Source organism: Perca fluviatilis, chromosome 9, assembly GCF_010015445.1.
Source record: "Perca fluviatilis chromosome 9, GENO_Pfluv_1.0, whole genome shotgun sequence".
Lineage (NCBI taxonomy): Eukaryota > Metazoa > Chordata > Actinopteri > Perciformes > Percidae > Perca > Perca fluviatilis.
Genome location: NC_053120.1, coordinates 828,266 through 855,760, shown reverse-complemented (window position 1 = coordinate 855,760; position 27,495 = coordinate 828,266). Strand labels below are relative to the sequence as shown.

Below are 27,495 nucleotides of genomic sequence, written 5' to 3'. Positions count from 1 at the left end.
CCTAGAACATCTAGAACACCTAGAATACATCTAGAATACCCAGAACACCTAGAACATCTAGAATACATCTAGAATACCCAAAACACCTAGAACATCTAGAACACCTAGAATACATCTAGAATACCCAGAACACCTACAACACCCAGAACATCTAGAACACCTAGAATACATCTAGAATACCCAGAACACCTAGAATACATCTAGAACACCCAAAACACCCAGAACATCTAGAACACCAAGAACATCTAGAACACCCAGAACATCTAGAACATCTGGAATACATCTAGAACACCCAGAACATCTGGAATACATCTAGAATACCCAGAACATCTAGAACACCCGGAACATCTAGAATACATCTAGAACAGCCAGAACACCCAGAACATCTAGAATACATATAGAATACCCAGTACATCTAGAACACTAAGAACATCTATAATACATCTAGAACACCCAGAACATCTAGGACACGCAGAACATCTAGAACTCCCAGAACATCTAGAATACATCTAGAACACCCAGAACATCTAGAATACATCTAGAATACATCTAGAACACCCAGAACATCTGGAATACATCTAGAACACCCAGAACATCTAGAATACATCTAGAACACCCAGAACATCTGGAATACATCTAGAACACCCAGAACATCTAGAATACATCTAGAACAGCCAGTACATCTAGAACAGCCAGAACATCTGGAATACATCTAGAACACCCAGAACATCTGGAATACATCTAGAACACCCAGAACATCTGGAATACATCTAGAACACCCAGAACATCTAGAATACATCTAGAACACCCAGAACATCTGGAATACATCTAGGACACCCAGAACATCTAGAATACATCTAGAACACCCAGAACATCTGGAATACATCTAGAACACCCAGAACATCTGGAATACATCTAGAACACCCAGAACATCTAGAATACATCTAGAACACCCAGAACATCTGGAATACATCTAGGACACCCAGAACATCTAGAATACATCTAGAATACCCAGAACATCTAGAACACCCAGAACATCTAGAATACATCCAGAATACATCTAGAACACCCAGAACACCCAGAACATCCTTAATGTGCCCTGCAAGAAAAGCAATGTTACTTCTATTTAGGGTTACAAATGCACACACCCAACCCACACCCAACCCCCACGCACGCACGCACGCAGATGGAAGAGGAGGGAACTATCTGGTAAATCATCAAAGACTAATCCGAGTGAGACAACAAACACAGCAGACAGGAAGTCCTACCAAAACAAGACTTTTATTTTCCAACAACAAAAATTATTACAGAGTTCAAATGTGTGTGTGTGTGTGTGTGTGTGTGTGTCTGTGTGTGTGTCTGTGTGTGTGTCTATGTAGGTTTAGTGAGCAGCTGACTGGAGAAGTCGTACAGATCTTTATTGACCTTCTTCAGAGTCTGAACTTCTTCTTCCAGTTCGGCGACTCGAACCTTCGTGTTCTCGCCGTCTCCAAATACCGACTGAAACACAGACATTGTTACTGTTATTACACTGTCTCAGACTGTGTCTGTGGTGTGTTTTAATGACAGCGAGTGATGCATTGTGGGAGTTTTTTGATCAGCTGTTAACAGTGTTGTAGTCTAATGTATTCTAGTGGGGTGGGGTGGGGGGGGCATATCAAAGAGTGGGGTCTGGCTGTCCTCCCCCAGGTATATTTTATGTAATGTAATATAAAGCAGTAAGAGGCTTTCACATCCGGGACCTGAGCCTGGGTCACACACGTTGACCCCAAAGCAACAACGACTAAATCAAATATTAGTCTTAAATGTGATGAAGGGAGGAGGCTGGCATTAGTGTAGGCGGAGCATTGGGCCCGGTCGCTACACACTACACACCACACACATACACACTACGGCCACACTACACACACACTACGGCCACACTACACACTACGTACTACACACTACACACTTCACACACACTACAGCCACACTACATGCTACGCACTACACACTACGGCCACACTACACACTACGTACTACTACACACTACACACACACACTACGGCTAAGCTTCACAAACGTGAAGTTCATTGTGGGATTGTTTCAGACAGCAGAGATGTTGTGTCTCACCTTGTCCGTCACGGCGTTCATCAGAGAGTTCAGCCTGTCAACTTTCTGCAGGTACGAATTCTCTTCCTCCTGAAACACAAAAACATTTCAAAATAACAGACTTTCTGCAGGTACGTGTCTTCTTACGGAAACAACATTTCAAAATAAAAGACTTTCTGCAGGTACGTGTCTTCTTACTGAAACAACATTTCAAAATAACAGACTTTCTGCAGGTACGTGTCTTCTTACTGAAACATTTCAAAATAAAAGACTTTCTGCAGGTACGTGTCTTCTTACTGAAACAACATTTCAAAATAAAAGACTTTCTGCAGGTACGTGTCTTCTTCCTCCTGAAACACAACAACATTTCAAAATAAAAGACTTTCTGCAGGTAGATGCCCTCTTTCTCCTGAAACATTTCAAAATAAAAGACTTTCTGCAGGTACAGGTCCTCTTCCTCCTGAAACACAGCATCATTTCAAAATATAAGAGTTGATGGAATAAAAAAGGACATGCAAAGGAAACCCAGAAGCCCTTAGGGGGCTCGACGTTTTGAGTTTCCAACAATTATTCTACAAAACATAACTCTTTGGAAAAGGGACAGAAAAAAGGAACAAATTAAATTAAAGCTGCAAGCAGCATTGGACGGGCCCTAATGAGAAAACAAAGTTTGGGAGCCACAGAGCGAGCTGTGAGACGAAGATGGCAGAATTTTCTTAAGATTTTGAACAAAATTAAATTAAATTCAGAATGTAAACACATCTCTACCTGAAAAAGAAAACGCTAAATGTTCATTCTGGATCGCTGCTGAAAACTGTGAAACGATCTGCAGATTCAGATTCTCTTTTCAGATTCAGATTCTCTTTTCAGATTCAGATTCTCTTGGCCCAGTTAAACCGGGCCAGAGCACATCCGACTAGTGTGATCTCTCACGGTTCGGTTGGACTCGGGCATGCATCAGTGTGATCTCTAAAAGTGGTCTGGTTAACCCGGGTCTGGTTCTTACTAGGGATGCACCGAATCCAGATTTCTGGGGTTCTGCTGAATCCTGAATCCAGATTTTTGGGGTTGGGCTGAATCCTGAATCCCCTGGTTGAGATTGTGCTGACTCCTCCTCCCATCCTCAGTCCATGAACCCAGTAAACTCATGAATGAAGTAAACAGGGACTGTCCTTCCTTTGCCGTACCTGAAGTTGCTGCATTCTGGCTGCTGTCTGGAGATTCCTTCATGCACAACTCGTATTCTTTCAGATGTTTCAGACCAGATGTTGTAACAGTGGCCATGTTGTGTGGGTCCTCGCCACCACCAGACCAATCAGCATTGAACAGACTGAACATGTAGCTGGACTTGAATGGCCTTCTTTTGACTGAAAGTACTGCCAAACTACACTTGTTCTGCTCACCTGATCCATTTCCACTTTCTCACAGCCTACTGCAATGAACACTCCACCTATGTAAACACCTTCCTGTATTCAACGGCGCCGTCACTACGGAGACCAGCGTAGCGCACAGAGTGCAAGAGTAGGGTTCGGTTCCCTGGGAAAACATTCTAAGGTTCAGTAGAAACCCAACCCCGTCAAAAAGCCCAATATTTAGCCCAATCAGAAGCTGAATCCTGGATTTGGTGCATCCCTGATAAAGAGACAGTTAGGCAACAGTAGGTCGAAAAAGCGTGTTCCCTGGTTCTCACCTCGCAGGTGAGTCCCGCAGTGTAACAACGTAAGCGTGCTCTGGCCCTGAAGGTTTTACTGCCGCGTCTGGTCATCAGTTTATTGATGCACAGTGAGACACGTTCTGGTCTGACTGGGCTCTTAAACTGACGCTCTCCACTTCCTCTTGCTGCTGACTCAGCTTCCTGTTGCTGCTAACTCACCTGTGTGTAGAGTCCGATGCGGACGCAGACGTCCGCGGCCTCGGCGCCGTCCGCGGTGTGTAAGTGGCGGCTGAAGCGCGGCAGTGGGACGGCCGGCCGGCTGTCGGGCAGGAACATGTTCGCCGGAGCCGGCATGATGATGGCGTTAGTCACCGCACCTGCGCGCGCACACACACACACACACACACACACACACACACACACACACACACACACACACACACACACACACACACACACACACACACACACACACACACACACACACACACACACACACACACACACACAGGAAGTTATGTCACACAAGATTACATTCATTCCTCTGAAGATTAAAGACATTGGAGCAGTAAACTGAACAATGATTCAGCAAAGCGATCCCCAGAAGAGAGATCACGTAGAAGAGGCTGCGCCGACCGCGGCAGGATAGGCAAACACTCCGGGCACCGGCAGTCCAAATCAGGACAGAAAAGATGAGAAAAAAAACAAAACACCAAAAACTTTGAACGAAGAATCAGAAACGTCAAAAAACAGATGAAAAAGTTGAAAGCCAAAAAGCAAACAAAAAGATTTAGTAAATACATATTAAAACAGCTGGTAACGTGGTCAGGGGCGGCTCTGATTGTAACAGATCTCACATCTTTACATTTAATCTTGAGGATTGAAAAATGTAGTATTTCTACTTCCTGTTGTTTTTGAAATCTCCCAAAAACCTTTTTCTCAGCAGCTTTAATTCCTCCGAACATGAAAACACACAAAGTGTTCAGAAGATCCGCTGGGAATAAATCTGCAGCGAGCTTTTAGACTCAAACAAAGGAAGTGCATTTGCAGATTATAAGCAGGAAGCCACAAAGACCGAGCCACTCGTCGCTCTGCCTTCAATCAGTAAATCTGCAGCCGAGACTCGTTTCACGCCAACAAAAGCTCCGAATCTCAGCGAGGAAACAACATGTGGGAGTCGATTTACTGCCGCTCAGAGAGCAACAACCTCCAGCCCGCCAGAAAACGAGAAAGGGTCAAAATCAGTTGTGTTCTGGTTTCAGAATGAGAGCTCACTACCCTAGAATAATACGGTTCTATCTGAATAATAGGGTTCTATCTGAATAATAAGGTTATATCTAAATAATAGGGTTCTATCTGAATAATAGGGTTCTATCTGAATAATAAGGTTATATCTAAATAATAGGGTTCTATCTGAATAATAGGGTTCTATCTGAATAATAGGGTTCTATCTAAATAATAGGGTTCTATCTAAATAATAAGGTTCTATCTAAATAATAAGGTTCTATCTGAATAATAGGGTTCTATCTGAATAATAGGGTTCTATCTGAATAATAAGGTTCTATCTGAATAATAAGGTTCTATCTGAATAATAGGGTTCTATCTGAAATAATAAGGTTCAGGTTCTATCTGAAATAATAAGGTTCTATCTGAATAATAGGGCTCTATCTGAATCATAAGGTTCTAGCTGAATAGTAAGTAAGTAAGTAAGTAAAGTTTATTTCTATAGGACACATAAAAACAGCTCGCGCTGACCAAAGTGCTGTACAAAGCGCATTAGCCACAGGGTGATAAAATAAAATACACTTAGAAATCAGTGATTTAGGCTAAAACGACATCAAAAGACAAACACTTAATTACAAACATAGCAGGATAAGACAATTAAGATGCCGGGAAGGCCGATGTAAAAAGATGAGTTTTGAGCCTGGCTTTGAATATCACAATTGAAGGGGCACTTCTGATGTCAGGTGGCAGTCTGTTCCACAGCTGAGGGCCAGAAACAGAAAAGGCTCGGTCACCTTTTTGCTTAAGCCAGGACCATGGGACATGGAGGAGACCTTGGCTGGAGGATCTGAGGGACCTGGGAGCTACATGGGGATGAATGATATCTCCTAAGTAGCTGGGGGCCAGGGCGTGAAGAGATTTAAAAACCATCAACAGTATTTTAAATTGTATCCTAGACTGGACTGGAAGCCAGTGCAAGGAGGCTAGGACAGGTGTAATGTGTTCACGCTTTATTGTGTTTGTGAGCAGCCTAGCCACTGCATTTTGAACCATCTGAAGCTGTGCCACCAGAGTCAGAGGGAGACCAAAGTAGAGAGAGTTACAATAGTCTAAGCGGGAGGTTATGAAGGCATGGATGACTTTTTCCAGATCATTGTATGACAGAACAGACTTGAGTTTGGAAATTATTCTTAATTGGTAAAAACTGGTATTTACAACAGATGATATTTGTTTCTCCTGGTTAAGATGGGAGTCGAAAATAACACCCAAGTTACAGTACAGGCCAAAAGTTTGGACACACCTTCTCATTCAAATGCGTTTCCTTTTATTTTCATTACTATTTACATTGTAGATTCTCACTGAAGGCATCAAAACTTTGAATGAACACATGGAATTATGTACTTAACAAAAAAGTGTGAAATAACTGAAAACATCAAGTAGCCACCCTTTGCTTTTTTATTAATAAGGGAAAACATTCCACTAATGAACCCTGACAAAGCACACCTGTGAAGGTAAAACCATTTCAGGTGACTACCTCATGAAGCTCATTGAGAGAACACCAAGGGTTTGCAGAGTTATCAAAAAAGAAACACATTGAATGAGAAGGTGTGTCCAAACTTTTGGCCTGTACTGTACGTACATGGGATTTAACATGGGGGGCAAGGGGACCAAGGTCAGCAGGGATGGCAGTTTTGGATTTTGACGCCGTGATTGGACACTCCGGCGGAATCTGTTCCTGGAGTGGCAATGTGCTCCTGATGGAGCGGGTGGACGGAGATGGAGTGGGGGGAGGAGGAAGGGGCACAACAGGAGCAGGTGGTGCGTTTGGTGGCCCACGCTCCATGGCTGCAGCAATCCTCTCCAGACTTGAGGAGATGCGCCCGAGAGGCCGCAGCAACATCGCCACCCGGCCAAGACGGGCATTTATTACTTTGCCGCATCCCGGACAACTCCTGCTGGCGTGCGCCAGGCAAATCCGCCGTCATAATAGCAATCTGCCATGGAACAAGCATGCCTGCTCTTAAAGGGAATGGGAGATGACGCTCGGATTGGTTTATTGCACGTTTAACCCTCAAAGTCTCGTCTCAACCCTCAAAGTCTCGTCTCAACCCTCAAAGTCGCGGTCTTAACCCTCAAAGTCTCGTCTCAAAGTCGCGGCCTCAACCCTCAAAGTCTCGGTCTCAAAGTCTTTTGGCCTGTTGGTGGGATAACGAGACACGTTAATGATCTCTTTGATTTCTCCTCAGACACTGAAACGTTTAAAAGACGTTTCACTGTTGTCTTGTTCATTATGGGATGGCCAGCTGGCTTTTAACACATCATTAAAACCGTTTCTCACTGTAAATAAAACCTATCAACAGTAAAATTCTTCCGCTTTGGTTAAATCCTCTTCGTTCTTAAAAGTCAGAGTGTATTTCCTGCTTGTTGTGCTGATAGAAACCGGCTAATTATCTCCCACTCAATTACACATATTGATTGTCTGCTTGGCTCCAACTGTAGGAATTACACTAATGGTCTAAAAGCTGTCCAACACGGAGACATAAATCAGACGCAGAGTGTGTTAGAGGCTGTCCAACACGGAGACATAAATCAGACGCAGAGGGTGTTAAAAGCTGTCCAACACACTGCAGAAACTGGAAGAGGAAACTCCCTCATCTGCAGACTCACCCTGTTTACAACTGAACAGACTCACCTCAACTCCTCTCAACATCAACACTTCACTCTGTAAAACAATTAGGGCTGCCAATCCATTTAAATATTTGTTCATGATTAATCGCATGATTGTCCATAGTTAATTCATGATTAATCACATATTTTTTATCGGTTGTAAATGTACTTAAAAACACACTTAGCCCAGACATGGCCCTGATGTCTGAGGCAACCCAGCGAGTAGTGTTGCTGGAGTTAACAGTTATAACATAATCCAGTCACTCATTAACCTCCATCCTGGAGCTCATTACTATTTATTAAATATTCTTTGCATTCTGCACTCAACCAATTCAGTGTCTTTTCTTATGCAACAATTATTTTGTATGTATATACAGTACAGGCCAAAAGTTTGGACAATGCATTTCCTTTTTATTTTCATAACTATTTACATTGTAGATTCTCACTGAAGGCATCAAAACTATGAATGAACACATATGGAATTATGTACTTAACAAAAAAGTGTGAAATAACTGAAAACATGTCTTATATTTTAGATTCCTCAAAGTAGCCACCCTTTGCTTTTTTATTAATAAGGGAAAAACTTCCACTAATGAACCCTGACAAAGCACACCTGTGAAGGTAAAACCATTTCAGGTGACTACCTCATGAAGTTCATTGAGAGAACACCAAGGGTTTGCAGAGTTATCAAAAAAAGCAAAGGGTGGCTACTTTGAAGAATCTAAAATATAAGACATGTTTTCAGTTATTTCACACTTTTTTGTTAAGTACATAATTCCATGTGTGTTCATTCATAGTTTTGATGCCTTCAGTGAGAATCTACAATGTAAATAGTCATGAAAATAAAGAAACACATTGAATGAGAAAGTGTGTCCAAACTTTTGGCCTGTACTGTATATTTGTTTTACGTATTTATTGTGTATTTCATATTCATGTTTAATATGTTTGTTAATGTATGCACCAAGTGTAACGTATGTAGCAATAAACCCTTTTCTTATTCTGATCATATAAATATATGATATAGTATATAATATTTTTCTAATATCGTGCTGCACAGGTATTGAAACTAGCTGCAGGAACAGACGGAGGCTGAATTATAATATTTATATTATAATATATCATAAAAACATTGGGAGAAAGCCTGGAGGAAAAACACAGCTGCAGATTTCAGACTGTAACTGATTCATAATTTTCATTTCTCCATTTCCTCCTCAGCACCATGAACTCTGACTGAACTCAGATCAGTTATTTTAAATAGATGTCAGTAACATCCCAAGAAATCCACACATACAAGATATCAAAACATGTATGTCCATGACAAAAGTTATGTGTAAAAAAGTGGAATGATAGTGGGAATAAATATTGAACACATGAAGAAAAAGGGGTGTAAAAAGGCATGGGAAGCCAATAAACCAGCTGAAATCTGTCAGTATTTAGGAAGCAATCCTGCCCCCTATTAGTGCAAATTAATATCAGCTGGATTAGTCCTAACTGATGACCTATAAAAAGGTTTCTCATTACCAAGGTGTCACTCAAGAAGCATTTAATGATGGGTAAAAGCAAAGAGCTGTCCCAAGACCTTCGCAAGCTTATTGTAGAAAAACATACGGATGTTATTGATTACAGACGAACATCTAAACTTCTGAAAGTTCCAGTGAGCACTGTTGGGGCCATTATCCCGAAGTGGAAAGAACATCATTTCACAATTAACCGGCCACGACCAGGTGCTCCTCGCAAGATTTCTGACAGAGGAGTCCATAGAATACTTAGAAGAGTTGTGGAAGAACCAAGGACCACTCACGGAGAACTTCAGAAAGACCTGGAAGAAGCAGGTACAGTTGTTTCAAAGAAAACTATTAGTAATGCACTCCCCCGCCATGGCCTCTATGCACTCAACCGTCATGGCCTCTATGTACACACACCACTGCTCAAGAAAAGCCATGTGGAAGCTCGCTTAAAGTTTGCTGCACAACATCTGGACAAGCCAGTGACATACTGGGAGAATATAATCTGGTCAGATGAGACCAAAATTGAACTCTTTGGCTGTCATAGCATGCACCATGTTTGGAGGAGAAATGGCACTGCACATCACCCTAAAAACACCATACGAACAGTGAAGTTTGGAGGTGGGAGCATCATGGTGTGGGGCTGTTTTTCAGCATCTGGCACTGGCAGACTTCATATAAATAATTGAAGGAAGGATGAATGGAGAAATATACCGTGACATTCTTGATAAGAATCTGCTGCCATCAACCAGGATGCTGAAGATGAAACGAGGTTGGACATTTCAGCAAGACAATGATCCCAAACACACAGCCAAGGAAACTCTCTATTGGTTTCAGAGAAAGAAAATCCAGCTGTTAGAATGGCCCAGTCAATCAGCCGACTTGAATCCAACTGAAAACCTCTGGAAAGAGCTGAAGATCAGCGTTCATAGAAGATGCCCCCGGAACCTTCAAGATTTGAAGACTGTTTGTGTGGAAGAACGGGCAAAAATCACAGCTGAGCAGTGTGTGTGACTAGTTTCTTCATACAGGAGGCATCTTGAAGCTTTCATCACCAACAAAGGCTTTTCTACTAAGTATTAAATAAATTTCAGCAAGTGTGTTCAATACTTTGTGTCATTTCACTTTCACCTTCAGAACCACTTTAAGCCTACAGAATCACCTTAAACCTTCAGAACCACCTTACACCTTCAGAACCGCCTTCAACAACAATGATAGTAATAATATCAGATCCATACAGGTAGTGTTTCCTCTATGTTGATTTGACCGTGGCGGCCCCCCACAGCAACATTTCTGCCCCCGTCACTCGGCAGAAAAAGGGAGAATGGAAAAAGAGATGCTGTCCGGATGATAAGCCAGTTGAGATGGTGAGAGTGTGTACGTCCTTGAGAAAGTCGTATAACTTATGTTGTCAGTTCATTTAAGCGTGGTCTTGCAAATCTCAATTAAGTTAACTGGTGATTTTCATTGTTTGTATTCTTCACCTGCTAGCTAAAATGCACGTGGCTGTTGATTCGATATAATAGCGATTGCTGAACGCCCTTGCTCACGTTTGTATTTGAGGAGCATTATTTACATGCTGAAGTAGTGACACTGCATTAAGATAATGTAATTAATAGTGGGTTTATTGTTATTTGCTACAGAATGCTTAGCCTATGTCAAGATCAAAGTTGGCCTATATAGTAACTCAAACAATACAGTTCAATCACAACTGAGAATATGCCTCATTGTGTGTGTGAATAGAGGTGAATAAATATATTAGTTTGTGTTGCAGCGAAGTGTCAGTTCCCGGGGGGGGGCAGTGTTTGGACCTGCCCCCACTGCTAAAAAAAATCCTAAAAGGAAACACTGATACAGGGATAGTAGTACCAGCTGTTAGAAGATACTAAATAACGTAGATGTATTTATTAACACGCTGGTATAAGATCAGGACTCAGTATCGGCCGGTACCACGTTCAGATATTAGTAAACGATATCAGAACATCTCTAGTTGTGATGTTTAATCTTGGTTTCATCAGGTTGTGATTTGAAATAAAACCGTTGTTTCCTCTGGTGTTTTCCCAGCATGCAGCTGAATCTGTTCAGCTGAGACCAATCAGTTTGAAGCGCTGCCGTCACGCAGGATCAAGCTATTTCTCTAACAGTCAGTCTGGTTTCTGCAGTAGGAAATGAAGGTTTTTCTTCAGCAGTCAGTCTGGTTTCTGCAGGAAGAAAGTCCCAGAATGTGCCGGAGGCCACGAGTCCGTCCGTCCAGCCAGAGAGGGATTACCGTCTCCTGGTGGCCGTTTGAAGTGACACCAAGAGGATTATGGGTAATTACAAAGTGCCAGTCATGATGGTGTTCCTGTCAGCACCGTAACATTTTATTATTAACAAAATAAAGGGGGGGGGAGAGAGAGAGAGAGAGAGAGAGAGAGAGAGAGAGAGAGGAAAGAAAAAAAAAAAAAAAAAAAAAAAAAAAAAAAGAGAGAGAGAGAGAGAGAGAGAGAGAGAGAGAGAGAGAGAGAGAGAGAGAGAGAGTCTCAAGCAAACCAGCAGAGAATCTGCTTCACCGTCTGACCTGATTCACATCAGTTGAGCGCTGCTCGATTATTGGTCAGTATTAAAATCAGGTTTATTTATCAGGATTCCTTATAGACTTTAGGAAAGATGTTACATCTACTGAAATTAAAAAAACAGAAACAGCAACAGCAACAACCCATTACAATCAATACATCATCAGCAGGTCAACACGGATCAGATGGAAGGCATAGGCTAAGATTCAACCCCTTATCCTACCGGTTTTAATTTTCATGATTCTCACCGTCATCCTGTTTTAATTTTAGCCGTGCAGCATATGTTACCCTGGCGATATGGCCAGGTTAAAAGAGAGCCACCTTTGTGACACGAAAAACCCTAACTTTAGTCTTAACATACCTGCTTAAGCCAGGAACACACCACATGAGAAACATTTCCCTCCGTCCCAACAATCGTCAGCAAAACTCATAATTTTATGATTCTAGAGATAATCATGCCAGGTTTTGAAATCGTTGGAAAACATATTTACTGGTAGAAGTAGTACTGGATCTGTTTTGTACTGATTTGTTGGATAGGTGTTCCATTCACAATTTTGGGAGTCAAACATTCGTCGGGAGGAGATGAAGGCGTGAATGAGTCTTTCAGCAGCGGAGGGTGTGAGTTGTGTGAGTGTGTGTTCAATAGGAACCTTAAATCTGTCCTAACATTAGTGTGTTGTTCTACAGGAACCTAAAATCTGACCTCACGTTAGTATGTGTTGTTCTACAGGAACCTAAAATCTGACCTCACGTTAGTGTGTTGTTCTACAGGAACCTTAAATCTGTCCTCATGTTAGTGTGTTCTACAGGAACCTTAAATCTGTCCTCACGTTAGTGTGTGTTGTTCTACAGGAACCTTAAATCTGTCCTCACGTTAGTGTGTGTTGTTCTACAGGAACCTTAAATCTGTCCTCACGTTAGTGTGTGTTGTTCTACAGGAACCTTAAATCTGTCCTCACGTTAGTGTGTGTTGTTCTACAGGAACCTTAAATCTGTCCTCACGTTAGTGTGTTGTTCTACAGGAACCTTAAATCTGTCCTCACGTTAGTGTGTGTTGTTCTACAGGAACCTTAAATCTGTCCTCACGTTAGTGTGTTGTTCTACAGGAACCTTAAATCTGTCCTAACATTAGTGTGTTGTTCTACAGGAACCTAAAATCTGACCTCACGTTAGTATGTGTTGTTCTACAGGAACCTAAAATCTGACCTCACGTTAGTGTGTTGTTCTACAGGAACCTTAAATCTGTCCTCATGTTAGTGTGTTCTACAGGAACCTTAAATCTGTCCTCACGTTAGTGTGAATTGTTCTACAGGAACCTTAAATCTGTCCTCACGTTAGTGTGTGTTGTTCTACAGGAACCTAAAATCTGACCTCACGTTAGTATGTGTTGTTCTACAGGAACCTTAAATCTGTCCTCACGTTAATGTGCGTTGTTCTACAGGAACCTTAAATCTGTCCTCACGTTAGTGTGTGTTGTCCTACAGGAACCTTAAATTTGTCCTTACGTTAGTGTGCGTTGTTCTACAAGAACCTTAAATCTGTCCTTACATGTCCTTTCGTGTCTGGTCTCTCACATTTTAAACATCCGTTAAGATTTGAAAGATCTTTTAGTGTGGGCCAGGCGTAAATGCTTCGTGGTTTGAACCCACAATGATTGGTGGATTTTGGCGGGGGGGGTGGGGGGGGGGCTTACCTTTGTGTGTGAGGCACCTGATGCTCTGATTGGGGGGCGGGGCTTACCTTTGTGTGCGAGGCAGCGGATGCTCTGTTTGCTCTGGATGTCCCAGAGTCGAACAGTCTCATCGTGAGAGCCAGAGAGAAGCAACGTCCCGTCCATCGACACCGACAGACACGTCACCAAGTTCCTGTTAGACACAAACTCAAGTCAGATCCTAAACCTACTTCCTGTTAGTCACAAACTCACAGAAGAAACTTTATCTAAACAGAAGAAACTTTAGCTAAACAGAAGAAACTTTAAACAGAATGAGGGGACAGTTTATGGAGGGAAACAGCTGTTGGTCTTACCTGTGTCCCTTGAAGATCTGGTTCCCGTCGTTGTCGGACTGGAAGGATTTGTCCCGACTGAGACTCTGCAGATCAAACACAAACACTTCAAACACCCAATCTTTATCGACACAAACACTTCAAAAATCTCTCCCTCCCTCTCTCCCTCTCTCTCTCTCTCTCTCTCTCTCTCTCTACCTCCCTCTCTCCCTGTAGTATTTGCTGGAGCAGCTCCAGAGACTTCAACGTGTTTAGAGACTGAAGAAGACAGATGGGGGAGTTGTTGTTCGGAGGATTAACTCACTGAAGCATTAAAATGTAAATGTGCTGTGACAGAGTCAGAGAGAAGAAAAGAAAGAATAAAGACTCCAGGATTTATGGTTACACTCTTTACATTATCACAAACATATTTAAAGTCTGAACATCAAGAGGATTATAATCAGACTGAAGCCTACGGATCAGAAATCATCTTCAGAGAGGCTCAATGAGACCATATCCCCAAACGTATGGAGCAATACGTCACCATATATTAATAATATATATAATAACCCTAACCCAATGAGACCATATCTCCAATCGCATGGAACAATACGTCACCATATATACATTCTGTTTGATCTACAACTCTCACAAATTTCTCCGTTTGTTTGGTAAAACACCTCCATCTAGTGGTCTCTAACACCTCCACCTAGTGGCCTCTATCACCTCCATCTAGTGGACTCACACAGATCCACCTAGTGGTCTCACTAGATCTAACTTGATAATTGGAGCATAGGACGTTTAAGGCAACAATAATAACCCTAACTCCCTGAACCGGGACTAGCAGGGCGGACGGTACAGATCCTAGCCAATAGGAACGCTCTCTCTGGAGTGGCCTGTGATTGGTACAGATCCTAGCCAATAGGCACGCTCTCTCTGGAGTGGCCTGTGATTGGTACAGATCCTAGCCAATAGGAGCGCTCTCTGTGGAGTGGCCGGTGATTGGCTCAGACCACCCTAGCCAATAGGAACGCGCTCTCTGGAGTGGGCTGTGATTGGCTAAGATCATCTAAAGGCAGTGGGATTACAATATGATGGATTATTATGGGATTTCAAACATAAAGCTCCTACTGAAGCTTTAAGACACAACAGGCTGTTGCTAGGCAACACAGGACTCACCTGACTGCACAGAGACACCTGGAAGATGTTTCCGTCACTTCCTCCACAGAACAGGAAGTACTCGCAGGGGTCAAAGGTCACAGACATGATCTCCACGTCAAACAGGACGGACAGCAGCAACTCACCAGAAGACAACTCCCAAACCTGGAAACACAGAGACAGACAGACAGGTCAGGCAGACAGACAGACAGGTTAGAGGGATAGACAGATTAGAGAGACAGACAGGTTAGAGACACAGAGACAGACAGACAGGTCAGAGACACAGAGACAGACAGACCGGTTAGAGAGACAGACCGGTCAGAGAGACATCGACAGATACTGGACGCTCAGTTGGCCATCTGTAAAGAAGAGGGATCAGCTCTATGTTCTGATCTCACTGGGTCCAGAAGAACCTGCAGCTGTATGTTCTGATCTCACTGGGTCCAGAAGAACCTGCAGGTCTATGTTCTGATCTCCCTGGGTCCAGAAGAACCTGCAGCTGTATGTTCTGATCTCCCTGGGTCCAGAAGAACCTGCAGCTGTATGTTCTGATCTCACTGGGTCCAGAAGAACCTGCAGGTCTATGTTCTGATCTCCCTGGGTCCAGAAGAACCTGCAGCTGTATGTTCTGATCTCCCTGGGTCCAGAAGAACCTGCAGCTGTATGTTCTGATCTCCCTGGGCCCTTCAATACTTTTATGGCACCGGAAAAAAATTTCACATCCTAGGAGTATCGAAACATTATTAATCTTTCGGTGCCAAATTTCGGTTCCAAAAGCGTCTGAACGCTTAAGCGCAAGCTTATCTGTCCTCTCTGCATACTGAGAGAGAGCAGAGCTCCGACCGACACACACACACCTACACGGAGAGGTGCGGACCGAGTAAAGTACGTCGTGGGCTCTGTAGTTTTGTTGAAGTCACAGTGAGTCACAGCGATGCCAATAAAGGGGTTTCAAGTGTAGTTACAGTTTTTCAAAACTTCACGCAGACAGCGTTTGCTGCGATATGATATTAAAGGCGAGCCGAAAGCGGTCGCGGTGCTGTTGACGTTACACTTATGCAGGAATAACGGTGGTTTCTCTGCCCTGATGACTCACTGACAGGCTGAGCTTGTAAGGGAAGGCAACTTTATTAATGTTACTCTGAGTGAGCAGCGTTACCAGAATTTTTACATTTTGATAACTGTTTTGATTCACAATTAAGTTGGAAAATAAAAGATTTGTGTTTAATGTATCTTGTTGATATTGAAATGGATTTTAAAACATATGGTATCGAAAAAGTATCGTTAGGAACCGGTATCGAAACTGAGGTATGGAAATTGGCACCGGATCGAAAGATTTTGAACTGCAGTGTAGTACTTTTACTGCAGTAATCTGACTACTTCTTCCAGCGCTGGATATACACTACTGGTCAAAAGTTTTAGAACACCCCAATTTTTTTTGTTTTTTATTGAAATTTTATCAGTTCAAGTCCAATGAATAGCTTGAAATGGTACAAAGGTAAGCGGTGAACTGCCTGAGGTTAAAAAAAAAGTAAGGTTACCCAAAACTGAAAAATAATGTACATTTCAGAATTTTACAAAAAGGCCTTTTTCAGGGAACAAGAAATGGGTTAACAACGTGAAGCTGTTCTGCAGCAATGGAGGTTGATCAAGCTTTGAAAGTTGGTGCTACCAATTCCCACAGGTGTTCACACTTGTCTGGATTACTTACAACCCCCTCTGTTTGTATAAAAGTATTGTTGGAACACACTGTGGTACCGTACCTTCGTGAGCATTATATGAACAGTATTGTACTGCAGAAAGTAGTGTGTTGCTATAAAATTGGCGGGAAAAAGGCAATTAACAATGGAAGAGAGACAGACCATCATAACACTTAAGAATGTGGGTCTTTCTTACAGAGAAATTGTGAAGAAAGTCAAGGTGTTAGTGAGTACAGTATTCTTCACCATCAAAAGGCACTTAGAAACTGGGGAAACTCTGACAGGAAAAGGTCTGGCAGACCCAAAGCCACAACAGAATCAGAAGACAAGTTTCTGAGAGTCAACAGCTTGCGTGATAGGCGGCTCACAGGACAACAGCTTCAAGCACAGCTTAATAGTGGTCGTAATAAGAAGTCTCAGTTTCAACTGGAAAGAGAAGACTTGGAGCTGCAGGTTTGATAGGTCGAGTTGCAGCAAGAAGCCATTGCTAAGACGAAAAAGAGACTTGCCTGGGCCAAGAAACATCGTCAATGGACTACTGAAGACTGGAAGAAGGTGCTATGGACAAAATTTGAAATCTTCGGGTCATCACGCAGGATTTTAGTACACCGTCGAGTAGGCGAAAGGATGGTTCCTCAGTGTGTGACATCAACTGTCAAACATAGAGGAGGAAGCGTGATGGTCTGGGGCTGTTTTGCTGGATCCAGAGTGGGTGATTTGTACAGAGTGAAAGGCACCCTGAACCAAAACGGCTACCATAGCATTTAGCAGCACCATGCAGTACCCTCTGGTATGAGCCTAGTTGGTCAGGGGTTCATCCTACAGCAAGATAATGACCCAAAACATAAGTCCAAGCTATGTCAGAACTACCTTAGCAAAAAAGAACAAGATGGTAAGCTTAAAAACATGGAGTGGCGAGCACAGTCACCAGACTTAAACCCCATTGAGCTGGTTTGGGATGAACTGGACAGAAAAGTGAAAGCAAAGCAACCTACAAGTGCCATACATTTATGGGAACTTCTGCAACAGAGTTGGGAAGAACTTTCTGAAGAATATTTGATTTCCATTGTAGAAAGAATGCCACGAGTGTGTTCAGCTGTTATATCTGTTATATCTATTATATCTGCCAAAGGGGGCTACTTTGAGGATTCAAACATTTAGAATACATTTTGATTTATGGATTGATTTCATGATTTTTTTTTTTTACTTAAATTGTTCATTTGTTCTATTCTTTCATTTCAGAGTAAAATATGACATTAAACTGCATGAATTTCAATAAAAACCTGGAAAAATTGGGGTGTTCTAAAACTTCTGACCAGTAGTGTATGTATGAAGTCGTCTCACCTTGACGGTTTGGTCTAAGGAGGAGGTGGCCACTCTGGCCTGAGCTCCCATCATGCCGCAGTGCAGGTCTGTGATTGGTAGAGAGTGACGAGACAGGACATGACGCGGCTCGGGGGTGTGGCTTAAATCCAGCTGGATCACACTGAAACACACACACACGCCAGGTTAGGGTGGGTGTCTGTCTGTTGATCTGTGTGTGTGTGCACATGTGCGTCTGTGTCTGTGTGTCTCTGTATGTGTATGTGTATGTGTATGTGTGTGTGTGTGTGCGTGTATATATATATATATATATATATATATATATATATATATATATATATATATATATATTAGGGTGACCAGATGTCCCGGTTTGCCTGGGACAGTCCCGATTTTGAATTGCGTGTCCTGAGGCCTGACAAAAGCCATTCGGGACGCTAAAATGTCCCGGTTTACACCAGTAGCGGCGTGAGCCAGGGCTTCAGCCCCGAATGTTTTGAGTGTAGCCCCGAATGTAACTTTGTCCAGTTTATTTTTCCAAGGCGAATAGACCGGGCAGCTACTTGCGGGGTCAGACCATGCTGTATTTGTTGCTATCACCTAGCAACCGTCTCTACGTGAGGAAAGCTGTGAAAGCCGGGTGAAGTTTTCGGAGGAATCATAGCCAAATCAGTCTAATACATTGATGCCATCAACACAACGTTTAGGAGCGCAATACTACTGATTTAGTTTGAAGTTCCTGTGACGTTTACAGTCTACGGGTCAGACTCAGACACACGGAGCTCTAACAGACCTGTGCGTCTCTTAGTGTCCTCCAAAGACCTGTGCGTCTCTTAGTGTCCACTCTCTCTGCAAATGCAGCGTAGCTTCAGGTTTATGGATGCGCTCAGCTGTGGACATGCTGCGGCAGATGTGTTGCATTTGTGCTCTGTGTATTTCTGCAGTAGTTTCGGGTTTCCACCTCCGATGTAGAGCAGCGTACAGCCACTTCCCTAGTTAAACTATTTGTCTCATTCAGAGACCAGAGACCCAGACTGGGCACCGAGTCTGTCAGGAGGTCTGAGATCTACCGTATCAGCAGAGCAATCACGTAATGCACAGCAGACTAATGGTGCAGGTGGATTATTTTCTGAAATATAGTGACTTTATTCTTGTAATAGCCTATTATAACTTTATTTTTCTCAAAATATCACGACTCCTCGAAATCTCAGAGAACACAGATATACTGTATTTTGAATGTGCACAAAGTTTTGGACATAACACATCTGAAATATTATAGTCCAGGCGTTTATTAATACATTAACAACAAAAGACATCAAACAGGAGGGAGGAGTAAATGATGCCTATGGGCTACATGTGTGCTGACTCAGATATAATTAGAATAGTCGAACCAAAGGAGATTAAATAGATAAAGTAATACAGAATGCCTGAGAGCCTTACTTCAATATATTCCATTATGTTTGGATTGTAATCAGTTTCTCTTCACATAAAGATATTTGCAGCATATATTGATTCAGAAAAAGGCAGAAATAGGTTCATACAAATTCACCAGAATGCAGGAAATGAAGTGTTTAATGCTCAAAATTTTTCAAGAAATCATTTTAATTATTTTGGTGTTGAAATAAATAACACTTCAAAGAATCTTTTTTAGAAAAGAATCTCAACATAAATCTCAAAATGAACTGAAAAAGGCTGTTGCTGCAATTTTGTTAATTTCACAGGAAATAACATTATTATTAGATGAGGAGCCAACGATCAAAATAATGAAGTAACCGTCTGTGTCTGACCTGGGCTGGACTGGCACCTGTTCACGTTAAAAAGCGTGTGCGTGCACGAGCACTACGGTCATGCGCAAAGTGTGTTTGTGTGGGTGTGTGTGTTTCTGTCTGTCTGTCTGTGTGTGTGTGTTTCTGTCTGTGTGTGTCTCTGTGTGTCTGTCTGTCTGTTACCTGGCCAGACTCCACACCAGAGCCAGGTTATCTTTTCCTCCAGAAACAAAATGGCTGCCGTCGTCTGTGAACTTCAGACACGTGACGTCCTGATAGTGACGACTGAGGACGGACAGCAGCTTCCCCGTCGACACCTGGACCAATCAGAGAGCAGGGATTATAACCTGACCAATCAGAGAGCAGGGATTATAACCTGACCAATCAGAGAGCAGGGATTATAAACCTGACCAATCAGAGAGTAGGGATAGACCTGACCAATCAGGTACATTAGAACCACAGAAGAAGAAGCTGACTCACCTCCCACAGGTACATTAGAACCACAGAAGAAGAAGCTGACTCACCTCCCACAGGTACATTAGAACCACAGAAGAAGCTGACTCACCTCCCACAGGTACATTAGAACCACAGAAGAAGAAGCTGACTCACCTCCCACAGGTACATTAGAACCACAGAAGAAGAAGAAGCTGATTCACCTCCCACGAAGCTGACTCACCTCCCACAGGTACATTAGGACCACAGAAGAAGAAGCTGACTCACCTCCCACAGGTACATTAGGACCACAGAAGAAGAAGCTGACTCACCTCCCACAGGTACATTAGAACCACAGAAGAAGAAGCTGACTCACCTCCCACAGGTAAAGGGCCTCTGCGACCCCGGCGGCGAGGAAGAGCCCGTTAGGAGATGCAGAGAGACAGGTGACCACACCTGGACACAGCAGCTTCTGCTGCAGCTGGTCCTGGGACAGGAAACAGGAAGTCAGACCTGCATCCCCCAAAATCTAAACCTGAACCCACTGCAACATCCCATAATAACCTGAGTTACATGAACAGCAGAGAGAATCTAATTCTTTACTGAAGTCATGTTATTTTCAATGGAGTTTGGTTATCGGCCACTAAACCCAGTCCAACGTAGAGCTGGGCGATAGGGAGAAAATCAAATATCACGATATTCTTGACCATATACAGTACCTCCTTAGATCAATAATCATCAGTAATGTTGATATAATGTCTAAGTGAAGAAAAGGCAAATAATAGAACAGTTACAACAATCTGGTAAGTTCAGAACATGACATCACTTTACTGTAATACAGCCTTTAAAACCAGGAAAAGACACTTATGCCATATCGCAATATCCAAAATCTAAGACGATATCTAGTTTCATATCACGATATCCATATAATATCCATATATTGGCCAGCCCTAGTCCAACTACACATTTACTACATGTTTATTAGTGGAAGTTAAAATTCAGCTAATAAAAGCCGCCGAGAAGCACCTCATTAGTTAAAATATATAATTATACTTTTCCACAGTGCTTCTTTATATTAATGTAACTTTATAATAATGTAACTTTATACACTAAATCTAACCAACATACAGACAGAAAACTACGTAATGAACAACAATGATATCCTCTAGGCCAGTGGGTCTCAAACTTTTCTCAATAATGTTCACCTTTTGAATTGTCTCTTTAAGCCATGTACCCCCTGACCAGCGCTAATCATTTTCGGTAGAAAAAAGGTCTACATAAAGAGAAACAGTACAGCGCGGTCAGCGATAGATTTACTGAACAACAGCCTTGGGGGACACGTACCTCCATTTCAGAAACACTGCTCTATGGCTCTAAGGAGCAATTATACATTATATATTTTATACATTATATTATATTCTATATGTTATACATTATATAATATATGTTTGAGGTGTTAAAATTAATCAAATAATCGATGAATGGAATCGTGGACGATGATGCATCGATAATCGGCCGGCTCATTATCGATTATTTCTGTTTATAATGTAATGTAGGCCTAACAACATTTCTGTTTACATATTCTGGTATGTTAACACATTCAGGAGGTGCCATGTGCTCAGTGCTGTATAGTTTTATGTGTCCAATTTATTTAGTATTAGAGCACTGCAGAATGTTTGGTTTTTGGAGCTATGAAAAGCTATGAATTAAATATCCTACATGGCTTTAATAGAAACATGGATATGACGCATCGTGATATCGAATCGAATCACTGACATGATAATCATAATGGAATCGAAAGATCAGTGAAGATTCACACCTCTAATATATAAGGTTGGGCATCGAGAACCGATTCCTACTTGGAATCGATTCAAAAATTACGATTCCATCGGATAGTTTCTTTATTGGAATCGTTTGGAGGATTTGGTTCCAGATCTAACATGTGCAAGTTTTGGTTTCCGTAGCGACCAGGCGCTTGTGGTGTTGCAGCAATGGAGCACAGTAAGCGGTGCTCTAGTCTGGCTTTATTTTACATTGAAAAAGCTGTAAAACTGCAAACCAAAATCAAAATAAAACTTTCCTCTTATTTGTGAAAATAAGCATGTGACCCGTTTCAACTCCACCCTCAAAGAATCGGAATCAAGAATCGATAAGAACCGGAATCGAAAGGAAGAATCAGAATCAGAATCTGAATCAGAATCTGAATCTGAATCGTAAAAATCCAAACGATGCCCAACCCTACTAATATATGTTATACATTATATAACATATGTTATACATTATATAATATATGTTATATATTATATAAAATATGTTATACATTATATAATATATGTTATATATTATATAATATTTATATATTATGTAATATATGTTATACATTATATAATATATGTTATATATTATATGTTATACATAATATGTTATACATTATATTATATGTTATACATTATGTAATATATGTTATACATTATATTATATATGTTACGCATTATATACGTTATATTACACAGTGCTTCTCTAACCAAAACACACAGAGAGAGCCGAGAGGAATTCATGACAACAGACTCCTATGAAACAAAGTTAAATAAAGTTTGGTGGAGGTTTTTTCAGCCGAATTCACAAACAGACCCGACTGGTCGGTAATACGGGTTAACATTTGTTTTACAGATGTATTTGTGTTTACAGGCTAGCGTCATGTTTAAATCGACTCATTTCTAAACGGGGTTTGGTGGAGGTTTTACAGCTGAATCACCAGCAGACCCGGATTGTTTCTGTAGTTATTTGTTTATTTCATATTAATGTTCATGGTTGTTTGTTTATGTATGCACCAACCACCAAGGCAAATTCACTGTAGCTACTTACAACGACTGATTTCTGAATGAAGTATGGTGGCTGTTTTACAGCCCAAATCCCCAGGAGACCCGAGTGGCCATTAATGCATCTTCCACTTTGTAGTACAGGTGTATTTATGTTTCACAGGAGAGTTTCAAGTTTAAAACGACTGCTTTCTAAACGGGGTTTGGTGGATGTTTTACTGCCGAATTCACCAGCCGACATGAATGGTTGATAATCAGTCTTAACATTTGTTTAACAGAAGTGTGTTGGTGTTTTGCAGGTGAATGCCGTGTTTAAAACGAGTGATTTGTAAACGGGGTCTGGTGTGAGCGTACCTTCCTCTGGATCTCCCACACGTTGATGAAGTTCTTGCCGAGCTGCGCGGACAGCAGGTACTCCCCGCGGAGCACGGTGAGGGTCCGGGCCGTGCTGTTCCCGCCCCGGTACGACAGCAGGCTCGAGCCGCTGTGCAGGTCGAACACGGTGCTGTTCCACATCTGCGCTGCGGAGTCGCTGCTAACTATTACCTCCAGAGGAGCCGCCATGTTGCATACACCACAACAAGACACACACGCGGAGAAGAGACCCGGCGCGCCGCGGGCAGCACTGATACGTCACTTCCGGGTCCGGGTCAAGGAGACGACAGTGAACGCCCACATTTATTTCCTTTTTAATAATATCTTTATTTAGAACACAAATATATATAATATATAGACATATAATATATACTACATGTCCACCTTTAAAAAAATATCAAAAGCATGGTTTATACAGCAGCAGCAGTGTGATCATGCCATATGAAACGTATAGCTGTGTGTATGTGAGATGTGCATCTGTGTGAGTTCGAGTGAATATGTGTTTATTTACTACACTTATTTTTATTGCTGCTAACTGGTTCTGGATATTTTATTGTATTCACTGTAAAAAATTGACTCCTTTCTTATTTTAACTGTTAAAAGCCCTTCTAGGGACAGGTTGGCTATAAACACTGTGATACAGGCATTGGGTTGTTCTTTATGTCATAATCTATGTTTTTTGTATCTGCCCCTATTCAAATAAACAACAAACAAATAAAATATATGTTTGGATGTGTGTGTGTGTGTGTGTGTGTGTGTGTGTGTGTGTGTGTGTGTGTGTGTGTGTGTGTGTGTGTGTGTGTCTGTGTGTGTGTGTGTGTGTGTGTGTGTGTGTGTGTGTGTGTGTGTGTGTGTGTGTGTGTGTGTGTGTGTGTGTGTCTGTATCTGTGTGTGTGTGTCTCTGTGTCTCTGTATGTATGTGTCTGTATCTGTGTGTGTGTGTGTGTATGTGTGTGTGTATGTTTGTGTGTGTATGTGTGTGTATGTGTGTGTGTGTGTGTGTGTGTGGCTGTATCTGTGTGTGTGTGTCTCTGTGTCTCTGTGTGTATGTGTCTGTATCTGTGTGTGTGTGTGTGTGTGTGTGTGTGTGTGTCTGTATCTGTGTGTGTGTGTGTGTGTGTATGTGTGTGTGTGTGTGTGTGTGTGTGTGTCTGTATCTGTGTGTGTGTGTGTCTCTGTGTCTCTGTGTGTATGTGTCTGTATCTGTGTGTGTGTGTGTGTGTGTGTGTGTGTGTGTGTGTGTGTGTGTGTGTGTGTGTGTGTGTGTGTGTGTGTGTGTGTGTGTGTGTGTGTGTGTGTGTGTGTGTGTGTGTGTGTGTGTGTGTGTGTGTGTGTGTGTGTGTGTGTGTGTGCGACTACAGTATATCACATGTGTGATTTTAAAGCAGGAAGTCTAAAGGTCTGTGTGTTGCTGCCCTCTGCTGTTTGATTTAAACTGTTACAGTTTTTTACAATCACTTTGGCACTAATTTCAGAACCTTGACGTCATTTTTCAAAACTCACAACCAATGATCAAAATACACATTTTTTCAAATCTCTAACACTTGTTTCAGTTGCTTGGATACAATACACATAAACCTGAGATCATTTGTTCAATATGAGACAACTTAACATCAAAGTACTACTACTTCAAAAGGCAATCCACACATTTCATTACAATCATCTAACTATCAATAGATACAACTGCTCTAAATGATTACTGTTACATTACTACTCTAAATGATACCTGTTACATTACTACTCTAAATGATTACTGTTACATTACTGCTCTAAATGATAACTGTTACATTACTACTCTAAATGATAACTGTTACATTACTGCTCTAAATGATACCTGTTACATTACTGCTCTAAATGATAACTGTTACATTACTGCTCTAAATGATAACTGTTACATTACTACTCTAAATGATAAGTACCTGTTGCATTACTCTTAATGTGTAGTTGTATGGAAACAGACAAACAATATTCCATGTTTAGATCATGAAAGTTTCAAGATAACGAGATTCATTGTCACCAGTTAGTGTGGAACATGAACCAATTAGACTCCATTATATATGTACTAGGTATATAAATATATATATATATATATATATATATATATATATATATTTTCTGGATTTTGTTTTATATATATATTTAATTTTTTCTGGATTTTTGTTTTAGATTCCGTCACTCACAGTTGAAGAGTGCTTATGATAAAAATTACAGACTTCTACATGCTTTGTAAGTGGGAAAACCTGCAAAATCGGCAGTGTATCAAATACTTGTTCTCCCCACTCAGTGGGGAAAAATCGGTAGTGTATCAAATACTTGTTGGGGAGAACAAGTATTTGATACACTGCCGATTTTGCAGGTTTTCCCACTTACAAAGCATAGAAGTCTGTATTTTTTATCATAAGTACTCTTCAACTGTGAGTGACAGAATCTAAAACAAAAATCCAGAAAATCACATTGTATGATTTTTAAGTAATTAATTTGCATTTCATTGCATGACATAAGTATTTGATACATCAGAAAAGCAGAACTTCATATTTGGTACAGAAACGTTTGTTTGCAATTACAGAGATCATGTGTTTCCTGTAGTTCTTGACCAGGTTTGCACACACTGCAGCAGGGATTTTGGCCCACTCCTCCATACAGACCTTCTCCAGATGCTTCAGGTTTCGGGGCTGTCGCTGGGCAATACGGACTTTCAACTCCCTCCAAAGATTTTCTATTGGGTTCAGGTCTGGAGACTGGCTAGGCCACTCCAGGACCTTGAGATGCTTCTTAAGGAGCCACTCCTTAGTTGCCCTGGCTGTGTGTTTCGGGTCGTTGTCATGCTGGAAGACCCAGCCACGACCAATCTTCAATGCTCTTACTGAGGGAAGGAGGTTGTTGGCCAAGATCGCGATACATGGCCCCATCCATCCTCCCCTCAACACGGTGCAGTCATCCTGTCCCCTTTGCAGAAAAGCATCCCCAAAGAATGAGGTTTCCACCTCCATGCTTCACGGTTGGGATGGTGTTCTCGGGATGGTACTCATCCTTCTTCTTCCTCCAAACACAGAGAGTGGAGTTTAGACCAAAAAGCTCTAGTTTTGTCTCATCTGACCACATGACCTTCTCCCATTCCTCCTCTGGATCATCCAGATGGTCACTGGCAAACTTCAGACGGGCCTGGACATGCGCTGACTTGAGCAGGGGGACCTTGCGTGCGCTGCAGGATTTTAATCCATGACATAGTGTGTTACTAATGATTTTCTTTGAGACTGTGGTCCCAGCTCTCTTCAGGTCGTTGACCAGGTCCTGCCATGTATTTCTGGGCTGATCCCTCACCTTCCTCATGACCATTGATGCCCCACGAGGTGAGATCTTGCATGGAGCCCCAGACCGAGGGAGACTGACCGTCATCTTGAACTTCTTCCATTTTCTAATAATTGCGCCAACAGTTGTTGCCTTCTCACCAAGCTGCTTGCCTGTTGTCCTGTAGCCCCTCCCAGCCTTGTACAGGTCTACAATTTTATCCCTGATGTCCTTACACAGCTCTCTGGTCTTGGCCATTGTGGAGAGGTTGGAGTCTGTTTGATTGAGTGTGTGTGTGTGTGTGTGTGTGCATGTGTGTGTGTGTGTGTGTCTGTTTGTGTGTGTGTGTATCTGTGTGTGTATCTCTGTGTGGGTGTCTGTGTGTATCTGTGTGTGTGTGTGTTTGTGTATCTGTGTGAGTGTGTGTGTGTGTGTGTGTTTCTGCGTTTCTTAAATTAACCTCCAGAGACTAATAATCACTCTGAGTTCACTGAGCTGATTTCTTTTGTTATTTCTGTCAGACAGTTGACAAGATAAACCTCGTTAACTGCTGCAGGATTCTGGGATTGTTGCTATATTTTGACTTTTTTTTTTGCTTTCTTTGGACGTTTTAGTCCCTATTATATATAAAGTAGTATTATATGTCTACAGCCCAGACCGTACTCTTTAGGCAGAGATCAGGTGTTCAGGGTCAATCAGAGAGGACATCAACACATTCTCACTGCCATCGCGTAACAGACGGACGCTTGGTCAGGACACAAACACTGCTCGTCTTAAATGATACACTGGATTCATATTCCTTTATTATTGTCTCTGATGCACTGCTTTCATTTAATGCTTTTAGTTATTGTAACCTGTCCACAAACCTTTTTATGTTTCCTCCCACATCTTTAACATCTTTAACTCATGTTTGGTGGACCTGTCTGACTCTAAAACATTAAACAAGTTCAGATGA

At 41.8% G+C, this 27,495-nt stretch overlaps 1 protein-coding gene across 1 annotated transcript; it reads right to left on the bottom strand.

Annotated features, from left to right (window-relative positions):
* Positions 1-1,262: 1,262 nt before the first annotated feature.
* On the bottom strand, positions 1,263-23,520 carry wdr18 (WD repeat domain 18). The gene is made up of 10 exons (XM_039811564.1): positions 23,232-23,520; positions 20,435-20,545; positions 19,810-19,943; positions 17,882-18,023; positions 14,859-15,002; positions 13,722-13,786; positions 13,437-13,561; positions 3,965-4,122; positions 2,113-2,181; positions 1,263-1,500 (listed from the first exon to the last, which is right to left on the bottom strand). The coding sequence occupies exons 1-10, from the start codon at positions 23,439-23,441 to the stop codon at positions 1,372-1,374; spliced, it is 1,287 nt and encodes a 428-aa protein (XP_039667498.1). The 5' UTR covers positions 23,442-23,520; the 3' UTR covers positions 1,263-1,371.
* Between the last annotated feature and the right edge of the window lie 3,975 nt (positions 23,521-27,495).